The sequence below is a fragment of the Styela clava genome, chromosome 11 (genome assembly GCF_964204865.1).
Source record: "Styela clava chromosome 11, kaStyClav1.hap1.2, whole genome shotgun sequence".
Taxonomy (NCBI): domain Eukaryota; kingdom Metazoa; phylum Chordata; class Ascidiacea; order Stolidobranchia; family Styelidae; genus Styela; species Styela clava.
In genome coordinates, this window is record NC_135260.1 from 1,372,281 (window position 1) to 1,393,855 (window position 21,575).

General features: G+C 36.8%; 2 protein-coding genes across 2 annotated transcripts in view; both read right to left on the reverse strand.

Annotated features, from left to right (window-relative positions):
• LOC120348112 (uncharacterized) overlaps positions 1 to 21,575 on the reverse strand; it is a 121,945-nt gene that overhangs the window by 14,435 nt on the left and 85,935 nt on the right. The gene's annotated exons all lie outside the window — the stretch shown is intronic.
• On the reverse strand, positions 5,938 to 21,532 carry LOC120348076 (uncharacterized). The gene is made up of 10 exons (XM_078117653.1): positions 21,435 to 21,532; positions 20,442 to 20,555; positions 20,011 to 20,160; positions 10,977 to 11,093; positions 10,718 to 10,879; positions 9,634 to 9,759; positions 9,039 to 9,197; positions 8,427 to 8,726; positions 7,929 to 8,108; positions 5,938 to 7,223 (listed from the first exon to the last, which is right to left on the reverse strand). Exons 1-10 carry the CDS (start codon positions 21,508 to 21,510, stop codon positions 7,045 to 7,047), a joined length of 1,563 nt encoding a protein of 520 aa, XP_077973779.1. The 5' UTR covers positions 21,511 to 21,532; the 3' UTR covers positions 5,938 to 7,044.

Genomic DNA, 21,575 nt, shown 5'->3' on the forward strand with positions numbered 1-21,575 from the left:
CCCTTCCGTAACTCGAAATAATTCCGTAATTCCGTAAATTACGTGCAAGCCTAAACGTTGGCCTATTTCTCGGATTCATGGAATCCCAGTAATACCAGACTCGTCCCATCCCAACCAATTTGCCCCATTTAGGCGGCTCGGATAATACCCATGTCAATTCAACTTTTTTTCTGCTGCATCGGTGCCCTCAATATTTATGACCATTCCTATAAAGCTAAGTAAAAACACTAAACGGTCAAAATTATGTGATTGATCACATTATATATTTACCAACATATTTCAACACCATATGCTGTAAAAGTAACTTATTACCTTCGTCGCTCGCGATCCTCGGACGCAGTTTGGTATCTGCGATTTTCGATGTTTTTTTGTCGCTTCAGATTGTAACGTAACGGCGACGAACGGTGTAAAGACATGCTACGCTGTTAATTCATGAAAGTCGGTGGGAAAAAGTGCCAGGTTACAAAGTCTAAGGGCTATATAATCATTGGTTTCTGTACCGCGGTCAGAAACGAGTTTCGATCTGTAGCAATTTTCAAAATATATACACGAATTTATATTTCACAAATCATAAGAAAGACTTCTCAAACAATAACAGCGTCCCAAAGGCATATAGCAAAAGTGAGAAGTGAATCCGCTACTCAAATTTGCGATTGGCAATAAGAGAATTAATACAAAAACTAAAAAAGCGGTGTCATAGAATACTAAGGAGAAAACTAAATACACGACAGTTATATAACTTAAGAATGGATGTGCAACATTTTTCGTCGGCTGGCCATATAACGAACTTCGGACATCTTTTTTTTTATTGTTACACAAAAATTTAGCAGAAGAGAATGCGGGTGTGGCTTAATAATTGCACCGAGTCAATTTGAAGCGCGACGAGAGAAAAAGGTGCTTCCGTTGTATGTGCAATAAAGATGGCGCACAACCTGAACATATTATGTGTACCACGTTAGGGTATCAGGTTGTGCGCCATCTTGGTGCACATACTACGGGAGCTCCGAGAAAAAACGTCCATGTAGTAGAGATGTACCGATACCACTTTTGTCGCCGATACCGATACCGATCCGATACCATCTAAAAACGCCGATACCGATATGCCGATACTACAAAAAGGCCGATATTACTGATATTCCGATACCGATACTATGTAATTATTACTTAATTAGGTGTGCTGTGTAGGGCAGACGGGTTAAAGCAATGGTCTTTGAGCGTTGTTCATAGTACACATTATTTCAGATCGAAAAAAAGATATATCACATAATATGAAATTAATGTTTGGTGTTTGCTTCAACTGATTAAGATACATTGTACAGTAACGCTAGTAATCTCGGTGTTCAGTTAGAAAACTCATAAGCCCGGATGTCCGATTTGAACTTAATATGAATATCGCGACCTTCGAATATCGTTATTCGTGTTTAAAAGAATATCGAATATCACCCACACATTCTAGCGCCGCCGTCCTACGTTCAAATTAAAAGCATTTTACAAATATTTTATTTCGTGGCTAATCGTAATCGTCGACGCAATAAGTCAAAGCCAAAATGAAAGGATATCAATTAGCACCGACAAAAAGAAGGCCTACCTTTAACCGTCGAGGATGTTTTTTTACTTTACTATTTTATAATATAAAATATTTTACAATTGCTATCGTATATTTTGAATTTCGGAATTTAGTTTATCGATGTCGACGGACTAAATGATACTCGTGACTTGACGACAAACAGTCAGAATTTATACCCGTGCCAAAAGTCCATGTGCCGTTAATAAGGACCCCAATTCCACTGTATGATTTGAAACTGGGCGCCTAGTTGCTTTTTGTTATGTGCTGTGCTGATATATTTCTTCATAATTACTATGTAATATTAAAAATGTCAATATTAAATTCTGTTTGATGAGATGGTCGCAACAGAGTACGAGAATCATTAACCAGTTATTTTTCCACAATCATGAACATACTTATCGTAATTACAAAGATAACTGTCAAACAGTTTGTATCTCAAGTCAAAGCTTCTTATACCTCTAATTATTATATATCGTAATAATATATTTATCATAATTGCTTAACATATATACTTCTTCATACAGGATTACCCAAAGCAGGGACGCAAGCCCTCAACTAAAAGTGGAAAAACGGAAAAAATAGTTTAAGTTTGCTCAAAACAAGGTCTTGAGCCCTCTACTACAAGTGAAAAGGAGTGATAGAAGAATTGCAACTTGCAAATTTGCTCGAGGCAATGCTCTAAGCCCTCGTCTAGAAATGAAGAACTGATAGAAGAGTTGCAAGTTTGTTCAATCAAAGTCACTAAAACGACGAGATACTCTCAAATCAATATTACAGGCCCTTGACACAAACATAGAAACAGTGGAAATATAAATATTAATGTTATAAAAGCGAGCACATATTAGCCCGGACATTTTCGGTATCGCATTTGTTGTCAAAACCGAACTAAAATATCACCTAGCAACTTTCACAAATTACGCTAAGCTAAATTAAACAAAAAAATTAACCAAACTGAAATTTCACGCCAAACTTCAAAGTACTCTACTTTTATTCTTTTTCAAGTTTATGTGAATGTCCTTTTGTCCAAATTTATTTTTGAACTCATCTACATCGTCAATTAGCAGGCTTCGTTTCTTCAGACAAAGTTTCATTCACATTTAGTGCTTTGCCGTATATGAGTAAGATTCAAATTCAGAAATTTAATTTTCGGCTTAGAAAAAAAAATTGCTTAAAACATAATTGTATGCAGACAGAAAGGATTGAGTGTGTAAGCAGTTTGAAAAAAAAACGCCATTTTTTCATCTCACTTCATTGCCCATAAGTTTTTGCACGATCTATTGATGTGAAAATAGAATGTATAAAGAGTCATATCGTACTTCTTCAATGAAAAATGCACAGAAACTGAGTATCTGAAATGGTATTACGATTGCAAAATGATGCTCAGTGAAATCTGGTATCCTACCCCTTACCACTAGTTGGCGCTGTGAATTAGCCTATCGATTATTTGGTATTGTTGTTTTGGGGATAACTGCAGCGAAAAGCATGGCTTCACGAGTTTCTGGCTGATTATTTGTTTTTGCAAAAAATATTATTTTACGTACTATAGCATGATGCGTTCGTACTTGGGTGGTTTTCCGGGTCGCTAACTTTATGGTCCAACTTGGCAATTAGAAATGTATTGGAACACGTACCCGTGGATTTATGTCCACTAGGTGTTGCGAGAGAGCAGTCACCTTCTGACTTTGGGATAGTACCACGTGCTGTTCACTTGTGTTCTCGACGCACTGCGCGTTAGGCTAATTGCCCCGTCTGTCGTTCTTAGTTAGTTCTGGCTCTCCCAACATGGACTTGTATTTGTAATTGATTCGTGTTTCTTTAGGTGTAACCATTATGTTTTCTTACTGTTTAGAAATGTATTTGGTACTGCATTTGTTCATACCCGAGTGACACTATAATTATTTACCGTTTTTTTGTACCTCCCAAACTGTTTGGCGAGTGTTATTGTGTTCGACCTGATTTTGCAATCCTTGTTCGTCTGTTACACGTTTTCCAAGTTATAATACATTTGATTGTATCCAGTCAAGTAGACTGTTGTTTATGGGTATTTGGAGGACACAGACTGTAATATTCGCTCGTAAAGGTGCCGTCCCGTCAGAGCATACTAAGTAAAGACCGCGTCCACAAGTTAATTTTTAGTATCAACATCTGTGGCACAGCGTGACCACCACTACAACTCGTTTCACTAGTCCCCTAAGCACCGAAGTGCTCATGGCGTAGGCATCATCAGCTTGTGGGGCCCGTAAGACACAATAGAGAAAAAATAGAGGCATCCTGGGCATACTTCCTTATTCTGCGGACATTGGCAATGAGATTGTGTGTGACAAAAGCGACAACAGTTATACGGATAATACAGCTCACAAACAAATAAAAACTTATTGCAAAGTCAAGGGAGCAGACAAACCTTCAAGTACGGTATCGATAGAAAGCCAAAATTTTGGATTAGGCTTTTGGGCTAAAATATATTGACTGCAATCATCAAAAACATTCAATATTTGTTCATGTCATCATGAGTAATAAAAACAAGGGAATGAGGATAGAAAATAATAAATTCGGTCGAATGGAAACGGTTCTCGTTCAAAAAAACATTGGGTCCCGTAGAAATCGAAGAAAACTCAAAAACCGAAAAGTACAGCCTTCTGGCATCCCCCTTCATGCTAAGGTACTGAAAATTTGAAAAATTGCTGTTTGCGCATAACAGTATATTTCAATCATTCTCCCCTGGCCTCTTATTGATCATTGATTACTCGGTTAAATATCTGGCAACAGTAACAACAATATTTTCAGCTCGCAGTTTTTAATCTGAGACGGGTCAGGATGAATTCAGAGGTGTATGGTATTTGAGTGTTTTATGGATTTTAACATTATGTCAGTATGTGGATGGATTACCAATGAAGCTCGACTACTTGAAGGAATGATATGCCGGTCAAGTTGCAAGAACAAATTGAAACAGGTACCCATTGGTATTTTCCTACCGGCACTTTTTTGGGTTTGCCTTCCTACTCGTTGGTGTTTAAAAACTAATGAAGCGTGATTTGCCTGAATGATAGGAGCCTAGAGAGATAGTAACAATGCTGCCATTCTACCCCATACATGTCGCTGAGATAGATGTATATAAAGAAGTTTTACATGTAAGATTGTTGTTCTAGTCAGAATCTAGTGTATCAGAGCAACACACCCACGGCCACATCTAGCTGACGTGCATTTTTTGCACATTACTTTCATGACCCCAACCTGATAACGTCATCCAAAATATCCGTCACTGCAAAGGCACAAGGACGTAAAAATCTTTCTAAAGTATAATTGATGACGACGAAAAGCGAAAACAATTCACATCTCTTTTTCACGGGATTATTACGCAAAGCTCAAAATCAATTGAAATTGCTACCAAAAAAATTAAGTACAATAGACGAAATCGTCACCAGGGCTTACTTATGTAGGAATATTTATTGGTTTTGAAGCTTGTCTGCTTTCTCATAATTAACTAATCCTTTTCGCTCATAGCAACGATTATAAGCAAAAACGAATATGTTACCGTCAATGGAGCAATATGTTCTAGAAACCTCATATTTTAAATCCAGCGTTTGGCAACTGACGGTACCAAACTTCTCACATAAAGCGTTATACGTTTTCGCTAAGAATGAGGCCCTAGACAAGCAAAAAAGAAATTATTTACCCAATCATAACGATGGAGTACCACGCATAAAAAAAAAAAAATTTCAGTACCACACTTTTCTTCGAAGCGTTTTAGCTTTTCTCCCAGATCAAGGCCCAGACAATCGGGAACACTTTTTAATATAGCAATGGCTATATAGTACTCGACTTATATAGACTCATTCGATACATGAAGGTGGGTAAGGTACAAATGCTTATTTTTCACATGGGTGTTCTATGGTCTCACTCGACTTAGGCACCATACAAGCAGAGACGCCGGTACTCTCCAAGTATGTGAACCATGATGGGGACACCGGAACGTAGTATGCGTACCCAGTTAGGGTTAGGCCATAATTTTAGTTACAGATACTACGAAAGTCTCTTGGCTAATCCCCGAACTCCTAATAGTACTAAAATAGGGAGGATTGGAATAAAATTATGGTCTAACCCTAATCTGGTACACCTATTACGTTTCGGTGTCCGCCATCTTGGTTCACATACTTCGGGAGTACCGAGATACCTTTATTAATTAGAGTATAGCAATGGTTGAAGTATAGTACCACACTTATGAAGACTTAATTCTTTCATGTACAAGTCTTTTAGTACCACAATTCGACGTGAGACATTTAAATTTTTGCTCAGATCATACCATAGACAAGCAGAAACAGACATTAGGTGCAGATCGCTGCCTAAATGTTGAAACCAGACCACAACGGCTATTAGCAATACTTCACCAAACAATGTATTTATTAAAATATTCTGCCTGCGATGAAAGAACGGTAAATGAGAATACGATGATTAATCATGAACAGTTGAAGTTCATAAAAACAACGAAAATGCAACTCTTCTGGAAGGAAAATAAGTCAAGCATATCCATAAGGTATATGAATACTAAATTTTTTATCAATATACATTACAATGCAAACTATTTACTTTAAACACATTCATGACACAGGAAATTTGTAAAGATTTTGGCATCAGATCGCACACGTAATTTATTGATCTCAATTTACCCTTTAGCTCCATCTCGATGAATAAAACACAAGCATGAAATTCTAAAAAAACTTAAGAGGAGTTTTAGGACATCATGGGTAAAAAAAATTTTGTGTATGAATGAACCATGCCATGCATGAATGGATTCAAGAAAACGACCAGAAAAGGGGTAGGTTCAGGTTTATTGTGTAGTCGTCTGAGCGATTTGACTTAATTTCGCCCGGAGCTGCTTACAGGGGCCAGTAATTTTCGAATTAGCGTTCTGAAATTCCTAATGGCCAAGTTTGACCGTGAAAGCTAGCGGGTCCGTGTGTGTTTCGAGATTCTTGACTCGTGTGTTTACAAGGTCCTTGAGGGTCTAAAAACCGTTTCAATCTGCGAAAGATTTTATTGTATGATACAGAAAAGTAGGGTTACTCCCGAAATATGTGAAACAAGATGCCGGATATCGGAACATAGTATGGGTACCAGGTTAAGCCGTAATTTCAGGTACAAATACTACTGGAGTCCCCGAACGCGTTATAGAAATGAAATAATAAAAATGGGAATAAAATTATGGCACAACTCTAACCTGGTACACATACTACGTTGGTTCACATACTTCGGGAGTACCACATTTTAAAGGGTGTGGGGACGACCATCAACCCCCTGGTTTAATATTCTGTTTTTCATTTTATAAATCTAAACTGAATTTTCCAGGAAAATATGAAAATTTGTCAGGTGCTGGGTTTGAGTTTTGTTGTGTTTTTAAATAAATCAGAGTTATTAGCTCGAAATAGTTTTTTTTGTTTCAAAGTGTTTTCCAGTCCAGTGTGGGTGTTTTCCAGCCATTCTTATCCCACGACTTGATAACAATCTGCCGTGACATCTCTTCCCAAGTAGGTGTACCTTGCCGTGCATCCATTACAAGCTCGAACTGTGCAAGTTGCAGACGGATGCTTCGGGCACTTAGTATGTTGACATACATCTGGACATCTAAGAATCGGAATCTCTCCGGGACCACATGCTGCACCTAAAATATATCAAATGATAAATTGGGAAATATTATAATAATTACAATAACTAACATCACAGCTTTACAAGTCTTCATGAATAATCTTATCATAAACGTTTGGCCTAATTTGCTACCACTCAGGCCTCATATCAGAATTCAATGAAGCACAATGATCCAGAATTATCATTTAATTAACAAGCATTCCCAATGTTACTTCTCAATTGCTCAACTTCAGAAATTAAATGGAGCCAGGATATGGCTCTGTGTTTCTGTGCGGTTACTCGCATGTCAATTAATATTCAGAAATTATCATTCTAAGGATGCTTGTTCATTGAGAACTGTTCAAATTTTGTTCCCTAAGGATGAGCGTTGGAGTCGAAATTAATCGTTCATAAAATTCAGTCTGATGAAATAATTTCCAGCCTCATGGCTCTCTATTTGGTACTCCCGACATAGGGGAATCAAAATGACGGACATCGGAACGAAGTACGTGTACCAGGTTAGAGTTAGGTCATAATTGCAAGTACAAATACTACGAGAGTCACTTGACTATTCCCTGAACTGGTAATAGAACTAAAATTGGGATAAAATTATGGCCTAACCTCAACTTGGCACACATACGAGTTCGGTTCGCCATCTTGGTTCGCATACTTCGGGAGTACTTTCTATTTAATCTATAAAATCTTCTTTAATTGTTAGTACTTGGGTTTACTGGTTATATACTTTGGCATGTAACTTGTTTTCCCGTATACATATCAATCCAATATGCCTGGCATCTTCCACACTGAGTCACGCGACATCTAGCATTCGGATGACCCGGGCACACTAATTTTCTTCCATACGTGTCGACACATTTATCTTTAGAGCAAGAGCTGTATATCTGATAACCTGGGTCGCATTTGCCTGTAACACAAAGAATGTGATAAGTGCATGATTGTTTCGGATTGTTTACAAGTTGAAGCTAGTAATTAAAAATGTTGCCTCATCTTGTATTTGCGACTCAATTTCAGTTTCCGGGGTCTCAGGCTACGCAATGGAAATGGAAACTAATCTGGCAGTGAATACTGCGCTACTAACTATTTGGTACCAGAAAAAGCGTATGTTTCAAGCTATGATTGGTGTAGGCCTACTACTTTTTTTTTCAATGACCAATCGCCGATTAAGATCGTAAATTTTCTACCAACAGTATATTCCTAGAATCAAGTATACTTGTATACTTACAATATTGCGTAATGATATTTTTAGTGTGCTGATCAATGAAGATGGCGCCGCAACCTCCTATATTTGGTTGACAAATTGCACCGAGGTTCTTAGAACAAACACATTGGTTTGGTGGGCAACGAACTGGTGTCACTGGTAATATTGGCGATACTGGATAAATTGGGGCTACTGGATAAATTGGGGCCACTGGATAAATTGGAACTGGTGGTGCTACAGGAATTACAGGAGGTCGTTGTCGGCGTGTGGACAAGAGCAGTGCAATTAATGCAAGGTTTGTCTTCCTTCCTGGTGGTTTTGGATCTGAAACAAAAACAGGTTTTCAAGTTTATTGATTTTGTTCCGAAAAATCAAGTCAAGTATCAACCGTCTTTTGAACATAGATAGCTCAGTTTTGCATAATCTACTCAAATTCCCAATTTCTCAGATTGCCAACTCTACGTATAATCACATAGCGCCAACGCACGGAAAAGAGAGAACAACATTGCCTTGACCTTCATGGGCCTTGTTTTGTCTTTTTTTTTAAAGTGATGTTGAGTAATTTTTCATCCAACTAACTCGAGTGGAGAAATATCGCTAAATGAACTGAAGTCGGTCATGCCTTGAATTGCTTACCTGAAAGATCCACACAAGCCGTTCCACAACCTGTTGAACAGCATACTTCATCGTCTTCACAATCGTCAGCTTTCGTACAGGTCGGGGTGGTTTCAAACTCATCACAAGTATCTCCAGGAACTTCGGGAAATGGACATTCCGCATCAAAACCGGCAAATGCTGGATGGTTAATAAATAATTCTTAGTATTTTTGACGCCTAGTTCACTAATGAATGAGCAGCATTTCTACCTCCTGTTGAGCGGAATACGGAGAGATACCAAATAATATTGAAACGGGCCGACCTTTTTTCAAAAAAGGCATTTGCTGCTTATTTTTATCATTTATAATTTCAAACGAAAATATACTTTTCAATTGAAATGTTTTCTCAATTCAGATAATCGAAATTACTGTTGTTTTCCATGGAGAATCAATCGGTTTTACAAGAAAATGTTGTTATCTATTCATAACCATTCTGCTGTAAATTTTGTTTCCTTACTAAAATATAATTTTGGGTTACGAATTACGATACATTAATTACGCAGCTGTGGTCGGTCTGATTTAAAAAAAGATATTATGAAAAACTGATTTTTTGTTCAAATAAGCATGAAAACTTACGTGTGGCGCACATGGCTCCACTGTATCCGAAAGGACATCGACAGATGAAACCTGTAGCAGAATCATCGTCCATGCAGATTTTGTTCTGATCGGTGCATGTTTTACGATCAACGGGGTCTTTACAACCTGCATAGTAACAATATTTATCACATTTAGAGCTAACTTTTTAGTATCAAGATGAAATGGGGAAATTATCTTAAACCTAATCTTACACTACGAAAAGTTATATCAAAAATGCGCGAGAAAGTCTGCTTATATGCAGCTCTCACTCGGTTTCACACATACCGGTATATTAGAGTACTGTGCAGAATTAGTAATTCTAATTGATCATTTAAATCTTAAGACAACCAAATACCAAAAAGTATTACACTTATGAACAGCATGACGTCATAGTGCCCATATAAAAATGTAAGAAAACTGCGCAAAGAATTTATTCAACCAATGAATAATTCCAACGGTTTATCGAACACCAGTCTCGTGTAACGAATAATGCAGCAGTATGAGTATGTAAGTGTGTGCGTTGTGCGAAAATAGAGTTTTATAAAATTAAATCGCGCTTACGCTGGCGAATCATTGCATCAAATTTTGTTTATTTTATAAGGAAACCCTGAACTAGCAGTCACTCACTATCATGTACGATCATACTATCTAAGCCTTAGTAATGAACTATTTTTTTACTTTCAAATGCTGTTTTTATCGTTTTACCAATGCATCTGAGCTGTTTCAGATTGCGACATGTTTTCATGGTCTGTGCAATGGCCTTGAATAATCAATGCGACTTTTATTCTATGGCTATGGTTTCAATCTGAACTTGATGAAAGAAGATGAAGAAATATATATTCTAACCCGGCAAATTGCGTGTAATAAAAATCAAACTTTTTAAATAGGGTAGGCTATACCGATATGCCTTATACCGAAGAAGTTATTTAAGGTACTATTGGGACTTTATCCAAATTGGTTTAAGTAACCGCTAAGGTTATTTACTACATGAAATAAATTTCCTTTGGTTTTAAAATCATAAAACAAGAAAAAATACTTCTGTATAGTAGTGACCGACAAAAGCATCAGTATCTATGGCACTGACCTATTGGAATACACCGGGTTGAACATCCATTTGCTCCTATGCAACATATTTCTCCATCCGGACATGGGGTATTTTCATCACATTGGATGTCTATTTGGGAAACCACACAAACATCAATCAGATCATCGGGAGGAGGGCATCTGTCGTCGAAGCCACCTTGTCCTGTTGAACAATATAATTGTGTCTCACTTATTCTCACATCACTAGACTAGGTCAGGTCGAAATTCCGAGAAATGCAAACAAAACATCGAATACTCACGTTCCATACAATCATCTCCATCATATCCAACTGGGCAAATACAAACATTGGGCCCTGATGGGGGTTGAGCGCACATATGATTTGCCGGGCAATTTGCGGTTGTTGTGCAGGTTTCCTCTAAATATCAATAGAATGAAGTGAAAGGTCACAACTAGAGATGGGCAAAAGATTCGAATAGCCAATCGAATACTAAAATATTCGAATGGCATTCTACTATTCGAATATCCGGTACCACGTGACCTGCGCCGCATTTCTTGGACATGTAACTCGCGAGTCTCTCTAAATCAATATTGAATCGCGCGAGAATTCACCCAAAGGGACCGCTAACAGACAAAGGCGACAAATTTGAGAAGTCGTTATATTTGCGTTATTGTGTTATTTGCTTTCTTTTTGCGCATAACGTATCGTTTGAATTCTCTATTTTTACAAAATGCGTGCCGATCGTTCCGTAAATATAGAAACGTTATACCAGATTAGGTATTTAAAATAAATTCCCCAGATTCTAAACTTCGTATGCTTAGCGACATGTTATTTGCCATTTCTTGATCATCCGAACATAAAATTGATTAAAAGTAAAAGTCAAAATGACGTTTGAGCAAGACCATACATTGCGAAAAGGGCGATTTCAGATCCTCAGAAAATTCGAGTTTTATAAATAGCATGGATTTAAAAATGACCAGTCAAAGTTTTTACAAAAGCTGGCATGAGTTACTTTATGGAAAACCATTATTGGGTTGTAACGGAATAAGAAATGACAGCCATAGTTAGTCCCTCCAATTTCTTCTATTAGCTTTAGTGATCCCTTTCATCCTTGGCCAAGTAATGTTTTGAATATGTGAACATTTTACTCGACCATGTATGTCAGAGTGTTAAAATTGTGAACAAGAGTAGAATAGAACGTAAAATCAATCGTGAATTCCGTTGTAACGACGCACACTCGAATTGTTAAGCCTATTATCATCGAAAATGATTACAAGTGTTGAATTTTAAAGCATTTTAGCAGTAATTAAGGCGTGACATCATCAAAAGCGATAATGGCAGTGTTGAATTTGCAAATTCCGTAAATAAAATTGTGAATTACTCGGTAACGATTTTAGCTATATGTTTTGTTGCATGAAAAAAATGTTAAAACTTGAGGGAATTAGTTCTAATTGTTATTTAGTTATAATTGTTATTTATTGCCAATTTATTTAATCACTATTTTAAATCAACTTTCAGGATTCACGCAATCGCATATCTGCGAGGTTTATTTATTTAGTGCGAAATAGAACACAAACACCATAGAATACAAAAGAAATCAGTTATCGCTTTAATAAATATCAGCATACCGGTGCAATAATAATATCACCGTTCGCCTTTAGCCGGGACGGTTAATTTACAAGCTGTGATAAGTAAGAGCCAAGCCAACGCAAAAGATTAAAATAGAATAAAATTAATTTTGGTTTTGAAATCAGTTCTCAATGTCTTTAACAGCTGTTGCCGATGTGAACGCACAGGTAGACTAGAAATATAAAACATCGATATCCGCCGACACGCAAAAATTAATACTTGAACAAATAAATAAGAGAAAGGGCGGAACTTTAAAACCAACTTTTGGATATCGCCGCCGAAACAATCGCGACGACAAAAACAATCAGCGATTATGATAAAATTAACCAGTAAAAAACGCTTTATTCCCGACTTGTCAATGTTTCTAAAATTTTCGACGTTATGGACTCCTGTTGTGTATAAAAAAAATATTCGCTATTCGATATTTGGAAAAATATTCGAATTATTCGATTCGAAAAAGTATTCGATTTTGCCCACCCGTAGTTACAACATCAATAAAACGACATAATTGGTGGCCTATTTATTATTGATCCTAAATGTTAATACAACCAAATACCCCATCACTGCACAAAAATTCATGGTATGATGACAAACAAAAATACTGCAATTTAGCATCATAAAATCACTGATGAATCAAATCGTGAAATTTTACCAGGCCAAACTGTGTGAACAATTATTGTGATTTTGCAGCTATTTATATTTTTGCAAAACAATATGAAGGCGTGCGCGCGCTGGGACAATTGGGTGAGTTGATGTAAGAATTTCTTCACAGTTTACGCAATAGTATCGTTTGGCACTGAGAACTTGTCACATTTCCTCGAGGTATTTATAATTATTACACCAATTTTACCAGTTCTAAATTAAATTAAAACCACGCTAAATTAACTACGCTTGAAATAAAACTACGCTAACCCGTAATACCATTCCTGAATTTTAAAATTCGCTTCAAACTTTTTACAGACATTTACCTACCCCAGCATTGAATATTTTACAAAACTTTGAATTTTCTACTTGAATATTGATTGATTTTTAATGGAAAATATATATGAAAGCTAAAATTAAAGTCTACATTTCCATGTGACATTAGAATTGACAATTTTAAAACTGTACGCCCAGTGCGAAATCATGCGATCATCAGTGACCAGACGATAATAAAATGAGTGAATCCGCCACTCAATATTCTTTTGTGTTCGTGATGGACCTTATTATCCATTTTTACTCACTATCGGGGACGCACTCGTTTAATCAGTGTGCGATAAAGTGTGTTCAAATGAATTTGTTATTGTAATAAAGTATATTGTAATCTATGGGATTTCAGCGCAGATCTTGGGATTTCTCTAACATCCATGACGGGTTTTATCGCTCATGATTATGTTCACGAACTGCTGTAATATTTTATTTTTGTCGTCGACTGTTTGTCTGTTTCAGAAGCCGCTGCACAGAAACTGTTACAAACTCCCTTTTGAAAATATTTATTTTAGATATAACAAAGAAAGAACTGTTGTTTGAGCTTGGTTTCTGATCAAAGTTTGAATCCATATTCATCAAAATATTTCAATAAAACTTCAGATGTTTAAAAGTCAAAATAATATGTTCTTCTCATTTTCTCAAAACGTTTATTTTTAAAGTTTTGTCCGTTTGAATTAAAGCACTCGGGTTACAATGACGAATCATTTACCGAATTTTGTTCTGGTTTTAAATATTTAGAAGAATGTCACAATGTTTAGAGTTGACATTCCTGAGCAATAAGTAGCTTGAACAAATAAACTATTCGGTACACGTTCCCGACACACTCCACGTCCCGTTGTTATTTATTTACGAAAATAGTGCAAAGCTTCGGTCGTGTTTAATTAAATCCATTATAACTTTTCGTGTCAAAGATTTCACTTTTATCAGATTAGCGAGGGCAATTCTTATCACCGATTCACCGGATATTTATTGTAATGCCTGGGGTGTTTACAATTGATTCAGATAAAACCAAATTTCAGACATCGTTAGTTGTTACGAAACTGAGCCAAATATTTATCCATTGCAAAAAATAAATGTGGCATTGCAGATATTTGAACTGTGTTTTTGATTGTTGCAAAACCTTTTTTTGCCTTCAATAAGCGTTTCGTACTTATGAAATTATGTAATAACTTTGAACAAAGTCTTGAACGAGTTGTCACTATCATGTACGCGTATATTTTTGCAACCATGGTAATAAATTTTTTTTATTTCAAATGCTGTTTTTATCTTAGCTCTTTATAACACTTGAAATCTGTTTGTATTAACTTTCGAGGGAATTTACCCCGAGAAGACCTATTCATATGGCTACCCACGATAGCTTGTCCGATTGTCACCCCAGGCTGGGAATAGGATTACTCTACGCTCCACTGCAGGAGTGCAAATAACACGCAAGTATAAAAAAAAACTCACAGAATGGAATTAATAAATATATTTGTGTCCTTTTGATTTCGTGATTAATGGGGGTAAAATGGAAACGGAATTTTTCGGCATGGGTCTCTGAAACGCTTGCCGCAATTAGGCCACTAGCTAAATGAGACAAATTTTTTGCAGAAAATGACTTTCCTGTTGCGCAAAATATTCAATCTATAACCGATATGGACATTTGAGATGTCATGTTATAATATTTTAAATGTGTTGAATGTAACTCCAGATTGTGGCAACTCTTGTCCAAACAAAAGGGGGCTCCAGAAGTATGTGCACCAATATGGCGCACAACCTGAACATAGTATATATGTACCCGCAACGGTGCACAACCTACGGCCGCATGCGGCCGTCGTAAAAAAAATAATGCGGCCTTCCACATACAAAATCCTATAAACAAAAAAAAAATAATTGTAAAATATAGGATTTGGCGGCTATGCTGGCGTATGCAAAGGATATGATAACTTCGGTCCATCTCGAAAAAATGCTATGAATTCAGATTTGTTCGGTAACCAAGCACATCTAGGAAACAGCCCAATTGTTATAATGAATGACGGGAGTAGTTCAACAGATGGACACATACGTGTTCCGGTTGCGGAGAACCCTGTACCTTGCGCGGATGGCAGCAACAGCTTCTTAGGCGGTGCAGTTTCAACAGCTGACGATTTGAAACCGTTTACAAATGCTGTATTATTGGGCGACAATCAAGAGATTTTGAAGGACCTATACCGTGACAAATTTGTTGGTGATAATTCACCCAATTACATTCAATCAGATTCTTCAGTGGCATGAAGTACCTGAAGAATGAGTACCGAATCAGATTGTTAGACGTCAATCTGAAGTCTGAACTAAGGCTGATGGTATCCAGCCAGTTACCTGACTTTGCAAGTTCATCTTCCCACATGCAAGACCAAGGGGGTCATTAAATTGCTACAATGTTTTGCGAACTTTTATAGAATAAATTCATTAAAATATTTGACATTTGGTTATACTTTTGGGGACACGGAAATGGGGGCGTTAATCCGTTTAAAATGCAAATATTATACTTCCAAGTAGTCCTACATACTTCATAATTGGGCAGACTGCACCTCGCATGGGTCAAATACGCGGTTATGACGTCATAAAAGTCAATAAGTTTTCGACTCATTAACCCCCTGAAGGCCGTATTGAATACAAATAAATGCAATGTGGGCGCCAATAGCAAAAAGTTTGTGCATCCCTGATGTGCCGGTTAGACATCTTGGTACACCGACATCTTGGTACACATACTTCTGGAGCGGGTCGGAGTCAGCGCCAACAAAAGCAGTACTACAGTCTAAAATACCGCAGCAATATGCGGACATAAAATGCGGGGAACTGCCTGATCATATATACAATCATCTCCTTCATATCCATATGGGCATATACAAATATTGAGCGGCGATGAATCGACTTGAGCGCACATTTTATTTTCCGGGCAATTCGCGGTTGTTGTGCAGGTATTTTCTGAATATCAATAAAACGAAGTGAAAGGTCACAACATCAATAGAAGGATTGAGCTTAAATATTATTACACCAAAAAAAAACCGACAACATCACAGGAATAAATTGGATGATGACGAACAAAAATACTGGGATAGAGTATATAGCACTATAAAATCACTGATGAATCAAATAGTTAAATTTTCCCAGCCCAACTGTGTGGACAATTATTGTAATTTTGTAGATTTTTATATTTTTGCAAAACAATATGAAGGCGAGCGCGCCCTGAAACAATTGGGTGAGTTGGTGTAAAAACAGTTCCTAATTGTAAAAACAGTTCCTAATTAAATTACAACTCTGCTAAATTAAGTACACTCTGAATTAAACTACGCTACCCCGTAATAACATTCCTGAATTTTGAAATTCGCTTCAAACTTTATACAGGCATTTCCCCCAGCATTGAATATTGTACAAAACTTTAATTTTTGTTTTTGAATATTGGTTGATTTTTAATGGAAAATATATATGAAAGCTAAAATTATATTCTGCACTTCCGAATCGAACTTTATAAATGTGACATTAGAATTGACAATTTTGAAACTTTACGTGCGAAATCATCAGTGACCAGACGATAATAAAATGAGTGAATTCGCTACTCAAATTTTCTTTTGTGCTCGTGATGGACCTTATTATCTATTCTTACTGTCGAGGACGCATTCCACTTTTCTTCCGGCTATTCAGTGTTCGATCAAGTGTGTTCAATCAAATTTTTTATTGTACTAAAATAAATTGCATGCTTTGGGTTTCTAGCACAGATCTTAAGATATCTCTAACAGCCATAACGGGTACTTTATCGCTACTACTTTATAGTAGTAGTATTCTATATTGTCTTCGAAAAAACCGCAGGTTACGTTAACACTATTAAACGACATAGCACGATATTTTTATGCTAGTATGTATTCAATATCTTGCGCAACAGAAAGTTGACGAGTAGCGTGATCGCAGCGACTGTTTCAGAACCCGTTTTAGAGAAAATTCCGACTTTACAACCTTCCTTTTGAAGATTTTGGCCGCGCAGCGGTTTTCAAGATATGAGGGCGAATGTTTAAATGAAAAATATGAATTATAATAATTGCAAAGATAAACTGCTGCTTGAAGCGATATTCACCAGAGTATTTTAATAAATCTTCAGATGTTCAGAACTTAAAAATAAACAACGCTTTTCTTAAAACGTTTATTTTCAACTTTTTTTGAATTAAAGCTCTCGGTTCATACACCAAATTTTGTTTTGAATATTTAGAAGAATTTCACAATGTTTAAACTTAAAGAATTAAAATTGCAAACATCGATAGCTTTACTAGACTTAGCCAGTCTTTATTCCACTGTAAAAAATCATTGTTGTGTTGCAGACGAGTTAAAAGTTCATTCTCAGTTGAATGAGGTAGTGAATGTTCTACAATTATATATTCCATAGTACCGTGTGGTACATAGAACTTGTTACATTTGCTCGAGGCGTTTATAATTAATACCTCACCACACTGTTTTCGCGATGTCTCCAATCTACTGATTCGAAACCAAAACCTCTTTCAAAAGGAAAGGCAATATTTACCCAGATAAATACAATGAGATATTAACAGAAACTTCGGGAAAGCAGACAAAACCTAAAATAAGGTTTAAAACGTTACTATGAAGAAAGGAAAGGTAATGCAAAGATAAGGGCATGCGTCGCTCACTTCTACTGCTTGAACATATATGCAACACGCCGCGGTTTCTTGGAAGCAAAATGCTCAATAACACGCTGATTAAAGTCATGCATCCCAGAAATAACGTCTCTGTGAATGGATAAAACAGCCAAGGAATTTAATCTATCTTGCTTCATTGTGTTTCTGAGATACGTTTTAATACGCTTCAGCGTGCTGAATGTTCGCTCTGCGTCGGCGGAAGAAATAGGCGTCGTCAAAATGATGTCCAGAAATTTTGCAGACGCCGCAAAGGTAGTTACTAGAGTGTTATCTATGAGGAACCCATAGAGCGCGCAAGTTGATGTGATGTTCAAAAAAGTTTGATTGGTGTATATACATCGCAATTCATTTTCCAATTTACCCACGTTTATCATGGGGTAAAATTTGGAGACAGTAGCCAACAAATGGAAGGGAAATTGACGTGCAAATTTTGAAAATTTTTTGGGGTTCATCAAAGAGAACGCGGCAAGGTGTTCAGTGCGCAGACGATCGCCTATTTAATTCACCAGAATGTCACAGCATTCCTTTGCAGACAAAACCAAACGCTGCGTTGTTTGCCCGCGGCGTAAAGAAGCACTCTATGTGTCGTCGTATTTTATTGTTTCCCGGATACGAGATACAGCATCGCAGAAGTCTGAAATACACGACTGCACAGACGCTCCATCCATTAGCCTTGACTGCAATGCGCCGTATAATACATTCACGGGATAGAATATTGTGGAGAAAAAATGAAAACTCACCATCTTCTAGCAGACGCTTTAGACCTGTCGCCTCCCTCACAGAGCGTTTGTTCCAAACCGGAGAGCTCTGAATGCCATTGAAACACTCAATGAGCTCAGACCTAATTTCGGACACGCCCTGCACCACGCGTGATTGGAAGTTCCAACGTATTGTAGCACAAGCTGGGAGACGGCGGCTACATATCTGGCGAAGGAGGTCAGAGCGCTTCGGCGAAACGGAAAAAAATGAAGAAAACCCCGAAACATTTGCAAAAAATATACGGACGAGAGGGGTATCAAGACACATATTTTTAATAACGAGGTTAAATTGGTGTGCATTACAATGTAAAAAATGCGCAAGAGGAAAATCTTCTTTTATATAAACTTGAACACCATGTTTCGACCCACTCATGACTGCCGCGCGTCATAAGTTTGAGCTATCAATTTTGACTTCGCGTTGTAAGGCTGTAACACTTCTTTCAGTACAGCCGATAATTAATAATTTTGTTATTTTGTGCGTTGGTTGGGGCTTCGTACAAAAGATCCAATTTTTTTCTAAACATATCAAATTTTATTTGTTTTTAATACAATAAAGCGATGCTCAAATATATGGACACCAAGTAGTACGGGTATGCAATCTGTCACAACTCCATTTACCGGTACGACAGTCTTCACGACCAACGCGAAAGCGGGGCCAAATCGTTCCGTAAACTTCCCGACTAACACAAACGTCACATTTTGATGACATCGTCGAACACGCAAAGCGAATACCATAAGGCCCACACAATTTTTTGAAATAAATAAAAGTAATAGCCTTTCAGAAAAAAATAAAATTTCAACCATTGAAAATTGTAAAGCTTGGAAAATTGTAAAAATTGTAATTGGTTTGGTCATTAAAGAGAAAAGTGATTTATTTCATATGAATAGAAAGAAAATTCTAACGACAACATAACACCAAAACTATTCATAGATCCATTTCGTGTCTAATAAAGTTTGAATGAGCCACTAAATTACTGTCATACCAAAATCATCAGATCAAACATCCGTGAATTTAAGATTATTTTTACCGTAAAAAGCATTTTCAGAATAATGAGTTTCAAGTAATCATCTATCAGATTATACATTTATCTAATGCCTTCTTAAGTACGAATATGTGACACACCCAATAAAATATACACAACATATAATCATGAATAAATTTATCAGTGGATCGCAGGTTAACCGCGGACATTTTAAATGCTTGTATCAGCATGAATTGAATATTTAAAGCGACAGAAATCCCATGCATTATCTGCTGGAATAGTCGGCTCTCATAACGAGCGCCGAAAATGGATTCACAAAAGCAATTCTTACCTGGAGGATCTACACAATCTAAATTACATCCTGATGAACAGCATATAGCCCCAGCGGGACAACCCGGGGAGCAGTTGTCAGTCGGATTAACACAAGTTGAGGGTAATGGCGTTGGTAGTTCGCATTCATCGTTGATTAAGTCAGTGTTAGCTGAAAGTTATAAATGGAATAAGAATTCAGATTTTCTTCAATACGAAAATTTTTTTCGAGCTCGTACTAGTATTAAAAATAGAATTGCAATTTTACTAAAATATTTCTCTATGTGATCTGTATCACCGAATTGCTATTGAATGCGAAGCTTAACTCTAAATAGAAAAATTAATACAATCATTAATTAATACTTATTTCAATATAACCGTGAAGATTTTTATGTTATATAACCCATGGCTATGCATAGAGTAACTAATATTACATTATCATATTCCACTTACGGTCTTTGCAGTCGTCTCCTGTAAATCCAGTTGGACAAAAGCATTGGTTATCATCCGGTTCATAGCAAATTTCATTCGTTTCTGTACATTCATTATCCCCACTGCAATCATCTCCTAAAAAAACGGTCGTTTTATTCTGCCCTATTAGACAAAGATAATTAGCCTGTACAAGGATGACCAGTGAATACATTGCTTCTGACGTGATCAGATGGGAGGGAATTACTGGACTTGCCGGGCTAATTGAACTTAAAATATAATTTTCGAACGGCTGCTTTGCTTCGTGTTGCTATGTTCGTGCGGAAAGCAAGTTCGATTTAAAATTTAGGTTTCGCAATTCGTGTGTGTATATATATATATGAGAAGATAAATCAGTGTACGTTGGCTTTATTCTTCCATATCAGCGAGAATTAGCAAAATCTGACTGCCCAATGCACGATACCCCAAAGAATCACATTGGCTCGCTGTCAGAAAGCCTCACACTGCGTTTATTACCGAAGCAAAACGGCGTTAAAATACAATGCGAGAAATAAATGAACACGTAATAGTCAAGCTATAGCTTATACGTATTTTGAGCATAAAAAAGTGAACCAACTGAAATTTTTCACGATCTAATTGTGGCCTTCTTTTGGGGCTCAGAAAATAACATGTTTTGGTTCATCTATGCTCTTTGTATACTTTCAGCCATCGTTTGTTGTTAGCGCAAAACCTTACTATAAGATTGTATTGAATTTAGCGCACTTAATATTTTGATACAAATTTCTCAGTCCAACCTATACTAAAACTGTGCTTCGGTTTCAATAGCTTACCAAGTTTCTTTTGAAATGGACTGGGTTGAAAAAAGCGTCCATCCAACGGGAATTCTACAGAAAACTTTTATCATAAACTTTTTTCACAAACCGTAATCCCTGTATAATATTGTTACACCGGTAAAATCACTTACTAATAGAATGGGAATGCTAACTAAAGAAGTAGTTTCTTAATAACAGCACTAACCCGAGCCCATTAATAATTGTCCATTGATAGCAACAGCAAACGAGAATAAGATTGCAATGTAGAAATATTTATCCATTTTGGCTGAGTTTGACGAAGCTGCTCTCGTCTCACTGACATTAGGAAAAGCTTGAACGCTAATTT